This window comes from Oncorhynchus kisutch, linkage group LG13 (genome assembly GCF_002021735.2).
Source record: "Oncorhynchus kisutch isolate 150728-3 linkage group LG13, Okis_V2, whole genome shotgun sequence".
NCBI classification, from domain to species: Eukaryota; Metazoa; Chordata; class Actinopteri; order Salmoniformes; family Salmonidae; genus Oncorhynchus; species Oncorhynchus kisutch.
Window position 1 is genome coordinate 58009382 of NC_034186.2, and position 14443 is coordinate 58023824.

A 14443-nucleotide genomic window follows, 5' to 3' on the forward strand; every position below is an offset into this window, starting at 1 on the left:
ATCAATAATGTATCTAAAACTAAATATATTTCTGACAAATAACTACATGCCACTAAGGTGATGGATTGATCCTCAAACTGTATGTTTATGGAAAAATAAATAGTTATGGCCATTAGTGATCACAGACAAATTTTAATTTGGTTGTCCAAAGCTTTCTTCAGAATGTCCAAGCTTCCACCTCACCTTCCTCCATTCCATCCCTGGAAGCCCCAGTCCACCTTGGATGCTGTAGTATCAGCAATGTGGCGCAGTCTCTGCCCTGGTCAAAGGATGCTACCAAACCATGATCTGGGACCAATCTTCACCAAGCTGTCACAGGACCTGGAGTCTGCAACCATGCCCCTCTACACCAACTACTTTGACCCAGTCACTGACCACCTGCCCAACAGTTTCCCATTGGGACACAAGTGGGTACTATTCCATTTGATATACTTTTACTATCTAAACCAAAATCTTACCATTGATAGTAAATGTCTATCTCCAGAGAGCTTGACTGACTAACAGAAAGCCTTTCTCCCCTTGTGGTGTAAGGCTGAACTTCAACCTGAGGCTGAACTGCTTTGACTCATGGGCAGACCCAGAGAGAGAGAGGGAACGAGGGAGAGAGAGAAGCCACCATGTCCCCTCTTACGGAGGACCCCGCATCAGTGGTGCCTGCCTGTCTAGACTGACTAGGAACGGAACGCCAAGCGAGAGTAGAGGATCTATGACCAACAGTCAGTTTATCTATCAAATGTATGGCTACCACTGCAGGTGACCCTGGGCATGTTAGAATGTGTGTCTTGTCACAAGAAAAATAAAGACAGATTATGCATACTTTTCTTACATTTTTATGGAAAACTTATTTTTAGAGTACTGTTTTATCAGTGAGTACATTACAGGTACAAACTCTATGCCATTATACTAGCTACAGTCATACTTAAGAACCTGCAGAGCACATAAAAATACCCTCCATTCACTATGTGTGTGTTCAAGTTTGGAATCACAGCCCCTGAGTTGACAATGGCCCTTTAGTAAATTAAGCAAAATTCAGTCCAAGGTCAATGTTAGAGTCTGTGAAACCACAAACGGACAAGGTAGTACAAACACACACAAATCACAAAATGTGTCTAAATGCCCTTTTCTTTTTTTTAATGGAGAAGTGGGGGTGGGGTTACTTTCTACTTGTAGAACTCATGCTCCTGCTCATCCTTCTTGATAACAGTCTTGTAGGCCTTCTCAAAGTCCTTGGCCAGGACGATGTACCTATTTTCACGGACAGCCAGCATGCCAGCCTGAGTGAGAGGAATGAAAGAATTATAAGCACATTTATCCGAGCGTTTCCACTTCTCACACCAACGACAGGTGATGTAACAGAGGATATTTAGTTGTCTTTGGAACAAGAGTTAGTGAACGCAATAACTTGCTACTCTTTGACATTGGGTCTTTTGAAGTAGGTTGACCCCCCCATGGAAGAATTCCTCCCAACAGTACGGGGTCCCACTCACCTCCTGGCAGATAGAGTTGATGTCTGCTCCGGAGATCTTGTCTGGTCTGGCCACATCTACACACTGGTTAAGGACAACCGCAAATACAAACTCATACGACACTGAACAATGTAGTGTTCTTTCGGTTACTTAGCAACCAAGGGACGTTATGGGAAAGTGCATTAGACTATACAAAGAAGACATTCAGGTAGAGTACTAAAAGTCATGGTTCATTTGACCTTTCATTGAGAATATTGTTCCAGATCAGAGCCATATTCAAGGAGGTAAATATTTAATGAAATCTTAAAGCACACAATGAACCGGACACAGAAAAGGATTTGTGCTCCTGTGCCTTGATCTGAGAAGGAAACTATTGCATGATGCCGCTAGGTTTTTCTTGACACATTGATAGAAAGTTAATACAATGCACACCTGCACCCATTAACACACACACACGTCATGAGAGACTGTTGTAGGTAGGGCATAATAAGGATACAGTCCTCCAGGTCCACCTCCTCAGAGAGGTTCATCTTGCTGGTGATGGTGGAGAAGACCAGGCGTTTCTGCCGGCGGTCAGGTAGGGGAAACTCAATCTTTCTGTCCAGACGGCCTGGGCGCAGGAGGGCGGGGTCCAGGGTGTCGGCCCTGTTAGTGGCCATGATCACCTGACAACAGATCAAACAGAGGCAGGAAGTCATATGACAAAGGCTTAACCAGAGGCTTTAAGACCCATAGTAGTACATCACTCACTGTATAGGTTTAGCTTAAGAGTGACTACATTTCTTTTTTTACATATTCTCAATGTGACACACAAGGTTAATACAAGTTAGCTGCATTAATCAGACTACAACCTACAATAAGCCCTAGAGACAGTATGTCACAGAGGCAAAGCCCATAGCGCTCTCACACTACGCTCACCTTGACGTTGACGGTCTGGTCAAAGCCGTCCATTTGGTTGAGAAGCTCCAGCAGAATCCTCTGCACCTCCCTGTCCGCTGTTTGGGAAGGAGAGAATACAATGAGGGATTATCAATGTCAGGGTTCAACCACACCATTAACTGCTTGGTCTTATTTTCAGTCCTAATAATCAATCCCACTCAAGATAATAAGGCCACAACCAAGTTTGTCTCAATTGTAGATCTCTGTGAATCTGTTTGCCTGGATGCTTTAAACAATGATGACATTTACCGACATCTTTACAGGTAGTTCTGTTTTGAAGGTAAATTCCGATTCCCAACTCTAACCTGAAGTTATCTGCAACTACCCTGTCCTTAAAAACCCTATCTAACTCTATGGTGGTGGCAGTCAAAACAAATCACTTGGCCACACAAAAATATGAAGGTTATTTATTTCCCCATTGCGCAACTTGATAAGCTGACGGACCATGGGTCTGTTGTGTCCTTGTGTCTCCATCTGGGCCAAGGATAAACCATAGCCTAGCTAACACTCACAGCAACTAGGGGGCCTTTACAGAAACATGTTTCACCTGCTTAGTTGAGGCCGATTTGGACATTGTTTGATTGAAATACTGCAATTTAAAACGCTCAAATGTGTGTTGGCATGACAAGATCCAGGGTTCGTACAGACAGTGGCAAGTCAAATTCAATGACTTAAATATTTTTCCAAGCACTAATGTTTAATTTTAAGGACAATCAATTCGTACTAGTCGCCACCAGATGGCAGTATATCACCACAACCTAAAAAAAACCGTAGTAGTCATCACTACCTTACAAGTTCTACTCAATAACGCATTGTTTCACGAGATACGTAAGTCAGTACTGATGATTTTGTAATTTGACTACCGATGAGCAGAGTTTTGGGAGATGAATACTGGTGAACACACATTTCCTATTCGCATTACTACCAACTTAATTACTTTTTTTATTTGGGCCTTTGGGAATCTACTAGTTAATAGCTACGAAAAAGAGTCTTGCTTCTGACCGGCAGCTTTAGGGTCGCCGGTCGGGTGGGCTGTGTCAGAAAAAAACGATAAGTAAACGGCCACCAGAACAGCAGGAGCACAGCTGCCACTTGTCTTTCCCCCTTTATGTGGCTCTTCAGGGCCGATTTACCCGTGCTCGCAATGTCAAAGTCTGACGCCTTTTTTGCACCTTACATGGTGTCAGTTGGTTGGGTCCAGTGATGTAGTGGTAAAAAAGGTGGGTGAACTATATTGAAAAAATATATAAAACGCAACATGTAAAGTGTTGGTCCCATGTTTCATGAGCTGAAATAAAAGATCCCAGAAATGTTCCATACGCACAAAAGGCCGACTTGAATCAACATTTTCCCGGCATTCTAGCCATCGAAGTGATGTTTGACGGCATCCAAACATGCGGTTCTGTACCTAACTGGATGAGGGGCAGTGTGGATTGAATGAGCAAGCTCCCCTGGCAACCACAGTGTGAAACATGTGAGGAAATACAACTCTGTAGTCTGTCTGGAAATTAATTCGCAAGACCAATACATTATTATATTTTATATTTTTCATATCCAACTTCCGGCGCCGACAGAGATGGCCGCCTCGCTTTGTATTCTACGTGTTATTTCTTACATTGGTACCCCAGGTAATCTTAAGTTTTATTACATACAGTCGGGATGAACTACTGGATATAAGAGCAATGTCAACTCATCATCATTACGACCAGGAATACGAATCTTCCAAAGCGGATCCTCTGTTTTGCCCACCACCCAGGATAATGGATCAGATCCCAGCCGGCGAACCAAAACAACAACGCCGTAAAAGGGGCAGACAAAGTGGTCTTCTGGTCAGGCTCTGGAGACGGGCACATCGCGCACCGCTCCCAAGCATACTACTCGCCAATGTTCAGTCTCTTGACAACAAGGTTGATGAAATTCGAGCAAGAGTAACATTTCAGAGAGACATAAAAGACTAACGTTCTTTGATTCACAGAAACATAGCTCACTCGAGACACGCTATCGGAGTCAGTACAGCCACCTGGTTTCTTCACACTTCGCGCTGACAGAAACAAGCATCTTTCTGGTAAGAAGAGGGGTGGGGGGGGTATGCCTTATGATTAACGAGACATGGTGTGATTATAACAACATACAGGAAATCAAGTCCTTCTGTTCACCTGAATAAGAATTCCTCACAATCAAATGTCGACCGCATTATCTACCAAGAGAATTCTCTTCGATTATAATCACAGCCGCATATATTCCCCCCCAAGCAGACACATCGACTCTATGTAAACTGTAAACCACATATCCTGAGGCTGCATTCATCGTAGCTGGGGATTTTAACATGGCTAATCTGAAAACAAGACTCCCTAAATTCTATCAGCATATCGATTGTGCTACCAGGGCTGGTAAAACCCTGGATCATTGTTATTCTAACTTCCGCAACGCATATAAGCCCTTCCCCCGCCCTCCTTTCGGAAAAGCTGACCACGACTCCCTTTTGTTGCTCCCAGCCTATAGACAGAGACTAAAACAGTAAGCTCCCAGACTCAGGTCTGTCAACGCTGGTCTGACCAATCTGATTCCTAGCTTCAAGAATGCTTCGATCACGTGGATTGGGATAGTTCCGCATTGCGTCAAACAACAACATTGACGAATACGCTGATTCGGTGAGCGAGTTGATTAGCAAGTGCATCGGCGATGTCGTGCCCACAGCAACTATTAAAACATTCCCAAACCAGAAACCGTAGATTGATGGCAGCATTCGCGCGAAACTGAAAGTGCGAACCACTGCTTTTAACCAGGGCAAGGTGACCGGAAACATGACCGAATACAAACCGTGTAGCTATTCCCTCTGCAAGGCAATCAAACAAGCTAAGCATCAGTATAGAAACAAGGTAGAGTCGCAATTCAACGGCTAAGACAAGAGGTATGTGGCAGGGTCAATCACCAATTACAAAAAGAAAACCAGTCCCGTTGCGGACCATGATGTCTTGCTCCCAGACAGACTAAACAACTTCTTTGCTCGCTTTGACAATACAGTGCCACTGACACGGCCCGCTAGCAAAACCTGCGGACTCTCCTTCACTGCAGCCAACGTGAGTAAAACATTTAAACGTGTTAACCCTCGCAAGGCTGCAGGCCCAGACGACATCCCCAGCCGCATCCTCAGAGCATGCGCAGACCAGCTGGCTGGTGTGTTTACGGACATATTCAATCAATCCTTATCCCAGTCTGCTGTTCCCACATGTTTCAAGAGGGCCACCATTGTTCCTGTTCCCAAGAAAGCTAAGGTAACTGAGCTAAATGACTACCGCACCGTAGCACTCACTTCCATCATCATGAAATGCTTTGAGAGACTAGTCAAGGACCATATCACCTCCACCCTACCTGACACCCTAGACCCACTCCAATATGCTTACCGCCCCAATAGGTCCACAGACGACGCAATCGCAATCACACTGCCCTAACCGATCTGGACAAGAGGAATACCTACAGTGGGGCAAAAAAGTATTTAGTCAGCCACCAATTGTGCAAGTTCTCCCACTTAAAAAGATGAGGCCTGTAATTTTCATCATACGTACACTTCAACTATGACAGACAAAATTAGGGAAGAAAATCCAGAAAATCACATTGTAGATCATCAAGGACAACAACCACCCGAGTCACTGCCTGTTCACCCCGCTATCATCCAGAAGGCGAGGTCAGCACAGGTGCATCAAAGCAGGGAGCGAGAGACTGATAAAAGAGCTTCTATCTCAAGGCCATCAGACTGTTAAACAGCCACCACTAACATTGAGTGGCTGCTGCCAACATACTGACTCAACTCCAGCCACTTTAATTATGGAAAAATGTATGTAAAAATTTATCACTAGCCACTTTAAACAATGCCACTTAATATAATGCTTACATACCCTACAATACTCATCTCATATGTATATACTGTACTCGATACCATCTACTGCATCTTGCCTATGCCATTCCGTACCATCACTCATTCATATATCTTTATGTACATATTCTTCATCCCTTTACACTTGTGTGTATAAGTTGTTGTGAAATTGTTAGGTTAGATTACTCGTTGGTTATTACTGCATTGTTGGAACTAGAAGCCCAAACATTTCGCTACACTCGCATTAACATCTGCTAACCATGTGTATGTGACAAAAAAAATGTCTTTGATAAACACATTTGATCATAATCTGTTCTATCAATTAAATATATATTTCTTTTCTCCCCAATTTCGATCTGGTCTCATCGCTGCAACTCCCCAAAAGGCTCGGGAGGCGAAGGTCGAGTCATGCGTCCTCTGAAACATAACCCGCCAAACTGCGCTTCTTAACACCAGCCCACTTAACCCAGAAGCCAGCCGCACCAATGTGTCAGAGGATACACCGTCTGAGGTCAGCCTGCAGGAGCCCGGCCCGCCACCAAGAGTCGCTAGAGCGCGATGAGACAAGTAAACCCCCCCCACCGTCAAACCCTCCCCTAACCCGGACAACGCTGGGCCAATTGTGAGCAGCCCTATGGGACTCCCGATGTTGTGTGACACTCGGGAGGCCCTCTCCTCTCATTTTAATCCCAAGTACTTTTCAAGTACCAACTTGACAAAATGTCAGATTTTCAAAGTTCTCCAGTACTTGAATTTCAGAGTACCAAATTCAAGTACTTTAAGCACCCTGTGAGAACCCTGAAGATCACAGGTAGAGACATTTGATATCAGGAATGCCAATCTGTAAATCTGCTCTATTTTGCTTGTCTTATTGGATTTGGCTGCTATGTACAATGCTAGTGATTAGCCAATGACCAGTCCATAGCCTATTCTGTGCAGCTGATTTTAAAAGGTACACAATGGCTCATACCTCCAGTCTGTGCATCAAAACGCTTGGTAGCGATGGCATCGATCTCATCGATGAAGATGATGGCGGGTGCGTTTTCCTTGGCCAGCCGGAAGACGTCACGCACCATGCGGGGGCCCTCGCCCAGGTACTTCTGTACAAACTCCGAGCCTACCACGCGGATGAACGCCGCTGAGAGAGAGAGACCAAGATATTAAATCAAATGCATTGGTCAATAACCAAATATTGATATGGTACACTTGACAATTTTTTGCTCCCAAAAAAATGACATTGTCTAATCACCTGTGCATCCTATAGATAATGGTGAACATGGTGAATGGCCTACCTGTTGTGTGGTGAGCCACAGCCTTGGCTAGCATGGTCTTCCCACAGCCAGGAGGCCCATACATCAGAACCCCCCTGGGCGGGTCAATGCCAATCTGTTTGTAAAGCTCAAAGTGTGTGAGTGGAAGCTCCACTGCTTCCCTCACTTCCTGCTTCTGGATATCCATCCCTCCGATGTCAGCATACATCACATCTGGCTTTTGGTCTGCACGGAGAGATACAGGAAAATGGTATCAATGAGTGGACTATGCATGTAATGTATGTAAGCACGCATGAATGCATGTTTGTTCCACTCATGACTGTTCAATATATATTACAAAGGGATATGTATACCAGGGGGTAGAATAGTGTGCATGTGTACCTGATGTGAGCATCATGATGCTGCTGTCAGCCTCTGGGGGGAGCACATCCACCAGGGCATTGCTGTGCTTGTGCAGGGCCACCGACGCATTGGGCTTCAGCAGCTCTCTGTCAATGGTGCTTAGGATACGCACATAGTAGTTTGAGCCTGAGTCAAGGAGAAAAGGGGGTGGACAGAGACAGAAAAGGGGGTGGACAGAGACAGAAAAGGGGGTGGACAGAGACAGAAAAGGGGGTGGACAGAGACAGAAAAGGGGGTGGACAGAGACAGAAAAGGGGGTGGACAGAGACAGAAAAGGGGGTGGACAGAGACAGAAAAGGGGGTGGACAGAGACAGAAAAGGGGGTGGACAGAGACAGAAAAGGGGGTGGACAGAGACAGAAAAGAAAGAGGGGGAAATGTCATTAGTGAATATTAGAGCCACATGTTTAGCATTACAGTAAGAATGAGGCATTGGTGTTACTGTGCAAAATATGAGTGCTTATGGGTGTGGCTATTAGAGAATGAACAATATGGATTTTTTAGGGGCCTATTTTAGGCAGATATACAATATCATAAAATTTCCAAAAGACAGCCATGTATGCAATAATGCATCAATTTTAAAAACGACCAATAAATTTGACTTTGTTTTTAACCAAACTAAATAACATAATAGTAATTGTATTTGAATGGTAAATGAAGATGTCATAGGCATACTCACAATACAGGTGAATCCATATTCAATAGGAGTGTGTGCATGCATTGAGTTTTTGAGCTTGTTTTGGCTGGTCAGTAGAGTCTATGGCGCTTTGTTTGTCCTTCATTTTGGACTTAGAGTATATTAGCCAACTGATCAACAACATTCGCATGAAAGTACCATGCCAGCATGTCACGCCTGTATGGAATGACATCATATAGGCACTGCTGTTAGTTTGAGAAAATAAAATAACATCTATTTAATGCAAATGGGACAAAGGAAACGTTATGATTTGTGATCACGGATGTTTACGAAACTAGAAGTTGTTATTTTCTGGGATCGGGAAAAAAGTATTCTCTCCAAAGAACTCAGGACGAAATTTGAAACAACTCAATTGGCTATTCTAGCTATCTGTCAAGAAATGGGTGGGTTATAACTGCTACATTTGGATAGAGCGAGGCTGTAACTCCACTCCCTTTCACATCTCTCATATCACTTGCTGCTGTTTACTGCTACTATGATAAATACACTGTTGGTCCCACATATCGTGAGCTGAAATAAAAGACCCCAGAAATGTTCCATATGCACAAAAAGTTATTTCTCTCAAAAGTATGCACAAATTTGTTTACATCCCTGTTAGTGACCATTTATCTTTTGCCAAGATAATCCATCAACCTGACTGGTGTGGAAAATCAAGAAGCTGATTATACAGCTGTCTCAAGTTGAGGGAGGGGGAAATTGGCATGCTGACTGCAGGAATGTCCACAAGAGCTGTTTCCAGATAATTTAATGTTAATTTCTCTACAATAAGCCGCCTTGAATGTCATTTTTGAGAATTTGGCAGTACGTCCAACCGGCGTCACAAACGCAGACCCCGTGTAACCATGCCAGCCTAGGACCTCCACATCCAGCCTCATCACCTGCGTGATTGTCTGAGACCAGCCACCTGGACAGATGATGAAACCGTGGGTTGACACAACCGAAGAATTTCTGCACAAACTGCCAGAAACCGTCTCAGGGAAGCGCATCTGTAATTTTGGTCACCGTGTCAATTAATCTGTTTTTCAATAATGCACCTTTCTGTTAGAGGATGACCAAGCCTGCCGCTGCTGATTGTCCCAGTTAGACATTCATCCGCATTGTGCAGTGCTCGTGGCTCAGGCAGTGAGTGGCGGCTGGCATAGAAGCAGTATTGCTTTGCAGCGGGACTATCAGCAAAACCGATAGAGAAGGGCAGATAGACTAGAAAAGTGCCAATAAAAGGGCCAATAATCGGACCGATATATCGACTCGGACTCAAGTCTCCAGTCTCTGGAGGCAACAACCAGAGGCTTACCTACACAATCTATGTGAGGTCAGACAAGAGTAAAAATACTGTACCTGTGGTGGAGCCCACGATGGCTGTGTTTTGGTCCACAGCCTCCAGGAACTGGCCGATGACCAGGGGGATACTCTGTATCCTCTTCACCTCCTCCTGGGCGTGGAGGAACTCCTTCTTCAGGTTCTTCTGTTCATCTTTGATGTACTCCTCCTGCACCTCCAGAAACTCTAGCTCCTGCTGCAGCTTCTACAATAGTAAAGGAGAGGGTGGGAACAGTGTCATGGAGAATGTATGTTTGTTGATGAATCATGGTGAACCAATTTTTTTAAATCATATTACTCCAGTGCTAGCCTCTACACTGGCTTCCTGTTAAGGCAAGGGCTGATTTCAAGGTTTTACTGCTAACCTACAAAGCAATACATTGGGTGCTCCTACCTATCTTTCCGATTTGGTCCTACCGTACATACCTACAGGTACGCTATGGTCACAAGATGCAGGCCTCCTTATTGTCCCTATGGGAGGCACACAGTACTACATAGAGCCATGACTACACTAAACTCTATTCCACATCAAGTAACTGACACAAGCAGTAAACTTAGATTTAAAAAAACATCTTATGGAACAGCAGGGACTGTGAAGCAACAACCATTGGCACAGGTACATGCATACACATACGATAAAATACACATGGATTTAGTACTGTAGATATGTGGTAGTGGTGGAGTAGGGGCCTGCAGGCACACAGTGTGTTGTGAAATCTGTGAATGTATTGTAAAAAAAAAAAATATTGTATAAACTGCCTTAATTTTGCTGGACCCCAGGAAGAGAAGCTGCTGCTTTGTTTAAATACAAGGTGAACGGAAAGGCACTGGAGCGACAATCCGCCCTTGCCGTCTCTGCCTGGCCGGTTCCCTTCTCTCCACTGGAATTCTCTGCCTCTAACACTATTACGGGGGCTGAGGCACTGGCTTACTGGTGCTCTTCCATGCCGTCCTTAGGAGGGGTGCGTCACTTGAGTCACTGACGTGATCTTCCTGTCTGGGTTGGCGACACCTCGAGGTTCGTGCCGTGAGGGAGATCTTTGTGGATTATACTCGTCCTTGTCTCAGGATAGTAAGTTGGTGGTTTGAAGATATCCCTCTAGTGGTGTGGGGGCTGTGCTTCGGCAAAGTGGGTGGGGTTATATCCTTCCTGGTTGGCCCTGTCCGGGGGTATCGTCGGACGGGGCCACAGTGTCTCCCGACCCCTCCTGTCTTAGTCTCCAGTATTTATGCTGCAATACTTTGTGTCGGGGGGGCTAGGGTCAGTCCGTATATCTGCACTATTTCTCCCGTCTTATCCAGTGTCCTGTGTGAATTGAGTATGTATGCGCTCTCTCTCTCTGACTTGAGCCCTAGGTCCATGCCTCAGGACTCCTTGCTGTCCCCAGTCCACCTGGTCGTGCTGCTGCTCCAGTTTCAACTGTTCCGCCTATGGAACCCTGACCTGTTCACCGGACATGCTGTTTTCAACTCTCTCTCTACCGCACCTGCTGTCTCCAACTCTGAATGATCGGCTATGAAATGTCAATTGACATTTACTCCTGAGGTGCTGACATGTTGCACCCTGTACAACCACTGTGATTATTATTTGACCCTGCTGGTCATCTATGAACGATTGAACATCTTGGCCATGTACTGTTACAATCTCCACCCGGCACAGCCAGAAGAGGGCTGGCCACCCCTCAGAGCATGGTTCCTCTAGGTTTCTTCCTAGGTTCCTGCCTTTCTATGGCATTTTTCTGAGCCACTGTACTTCTACATCTGCATTGCTTGCGGTTTGGAGTTTTAGGCTGGGTTTCTGTATAGCACTTTGTGACATCTGCCTATGTAAAAAGGGCTTTATAAATACATTTGATTGAATTAGTGCTTTCAGAAAGTATTCATATCCTTAGACTTATTCCACATTTTGTCTGAATTCAAAATGGATTAAATGTTTTCTCAACAATCTTCATAACCCAATAATAAAAGTCAAAACTTTCATAAAAAATGTTTGCAAATATATTGAAAATGAAATATGTCAATGTTATATTTCTGTAAGTATTCACACCATTGAGTTAATACTTTGTAGAAGCACATTTGGCATGGATTACAGCTGTCAGAGTCTTTCTGTGTTAGTCTAAAAGCTTTCCACACCTGGATTGTGCAACATTTGCCATTTTTTATTTCTTTTTTATTCTTCAAGCTCTGTCAAATCATTGCTAGACAACCATTTCAGGTCTTGCCATATATTCAAGTCAAAACTGTAACTTGGCCACTCAGGAACATTCACTGTCTTCTTGGTAAGCAACTCCAGTGTAGATTTGGCCTTGTGTTTTAGGTTATTGTCCTGCTGAAAGGTGAATTAATCTCCCAGTATCTAGTGGAAAATAGATTGAACCAGGTTTCCTCTAGGATTTTGCCTGTGTTTAGCTTCATTCCATGTATTTTTTTATCCTGACATGATGCAGCAATCATTATACTTGAAAATACAGAGTGGTACTGTGTTGTATTTGCCCCAAACATAAATTTGTTTTCAGGAATAGGGTAATTGATTTGTCACATTTTTTGCAGTATTAATTCAATGCCTTGTTGCAAACAGGATGCTGCTTTGGAGTATTTTTATTCTGTACAGGCTCTCGTTTTCACTCTGTATATTAGGCTAGTATTGTGGAGTAATAACACCATTGTTGATCCTTCTTCAGTTTTCTCCTATCACAGCCTTCAACTCTGTTTTAATGTCACCATTGGTCTCGTGGTGAAATCCCTAAGCGGTTTCCTTCCTCTCCGGCAACCGAGTTAGGAAGGACGCCTGTATCTTTGTAGTGGCTGGGTGTATTGATGCACCATCTAAAGTGTAATTAATAACTTCACCTTGCTGGAAGAGGTATTCAATGTCCGTATTTGTTTATCTACAATATGTGCCCTTCTGTGCAAGGCATTGTAAATCCTACCTGGTCTTTGTGGTCGAATCTGTGTTTGAAATTCACTGCTCAACTGAGGGACCTTAACGATAATTGTGTGTGAGGTACAGAGACGAGGTTGTCATTCAGAATTCCTGATAAACACTATTATTGCACAGTGAGAGTCCATGCAACTTATGTAACATTTTTACTTCAAAACTTATTTAGGCATGCCACAACATAGGGGTTGAATACATGACTCAATACATTTAATCTTTTCATTTTTTATTAATTTGTTTAAAAAACTCCAAATATAATTACACTGACATTACAGGGTATTGGGTGTAGGCCAGAGAAAGAAAAAAAAGCTATATTTAATACATTTTAAATTCAGGCTGTAACAACAAAATGTGGAAAAAGTAAAGGGGTGTGAATACTTTCTCTAGGCACTGAAATAGTTAACACCTTTACTGTGATTGAAGAAATCACAGAAAGGGCCTGTATGATTTAAAGTGCTTTTCTTGTTGTGCTGACATAAATAGACCTCAACAGTCAAGCATAGACAGAAGCTGTTCCCAGTACAGACCTTATATCTGCTGTAAAGGTCTTCAAGATCTTCTGGTTCTGGGGCCAAGAAAGAAAGCCCCGTCTGGGGTCGTGAGTTCAGCATGACAGGCACTTCGTCCTGTGTAGACATAAGACAACACAAGCATTTACACAAATTCGACGTTGTAAGCATAACCCCAAACATGTGAAAACGCTGTAGCAAATGTTAACGTTAGCTACTAGCTAACTGTTTGTGGTGTTGTTAGCTAGCTTGTTAATTTACTTGCCTAATGATGGGTGAGAGATGACCGATAGAAAAAGTGAGAGGAACGGATTGGAAGATATTTCAATCCACAACACTGTTTCAGTGCTGTTCCGTAAAGGATAAGTACGTTGCCGCGGTAGGTAACGTTAGCTATTCATGTTGTGAGTGTAGTATTGGTACGCTTGAAGCTACAACAAACAAAATAACAAGTCAACGGCCGGCAGCTAAGGTTAGTTAGCTAAGTTAACAAATCAGATAACCGAATGTAGAACTAGTTAAGTAGTTAAATAGCTAGCGCGATAAATTAGATTGGATATGACGGAGCCTATTGTAATGTTAACGTTAGCCTTTTCTAAATGCCTTATTATTATTAATGATTAGCCAAGGCAGATGTCAGCTAACGTAGCTACACCAAAATACAAACGTTTAGCTAACTGGCTAAAGTTGCCTAGCATGCCAGTTGAGATAGCATGTTAGCTTACATGACAGAGCATTTACAGTGCCGTGAATGAATTGGCACGTTTAGATGGATGACGGACGAATTAAATGTATTCAGAGAACACTTTAAATTAAAGACAGTACGTTTTATGTTGTCTGTACTTTTTAAAGTGTTGTATAACCAAAAACAACGGTAAAAATGTACACAGTCAAAATGAATCATACCTGAATTTTTTCAACAGTTACTCCAATGTCCTCCATGTTAAATTCCTTATCATGCGACGTACTGACGTTCTACGTAAGGACCCAAGCGACATTTGTGGGATTCATGGGTAATGAAGTTTCTG

The 14443-nt window shown here is 43.5% G+C and overlaps 1 protein-coding gene across 1 annotated transcript; it reads right to left on the reverse strand.

Moving 5' to 3' along the window:
* Positions 1–814: 814 nt before the first annotated feature.
* On the reverse strand, positions 815–14443 carry psmc4 (proteasome 26S subunit, ATPase 4). The gene is made up of 10 exons (XM_031786655.1): positions 14322–14443; positions 13434–13532; positions 9987–10173; positions 7932–8078; positions 7572–7775; positions 7250–7417; positions 2385–2461; positions 1963–2131; positions 1488–1543; positions 815–1274 (listed from the first exon to the last, which is right to left on the reverse strand). The coding sequence occupies exons 1-10, from the start codon at positions 14355–14357 to the stop codon at positions 1161–1163; spliced, it is 1257 nt and encodes a 418-aa protein (XP_031642515.1). The 5' UTR covers positions 14358–14443; the 3' UTR covers positions 815–1160.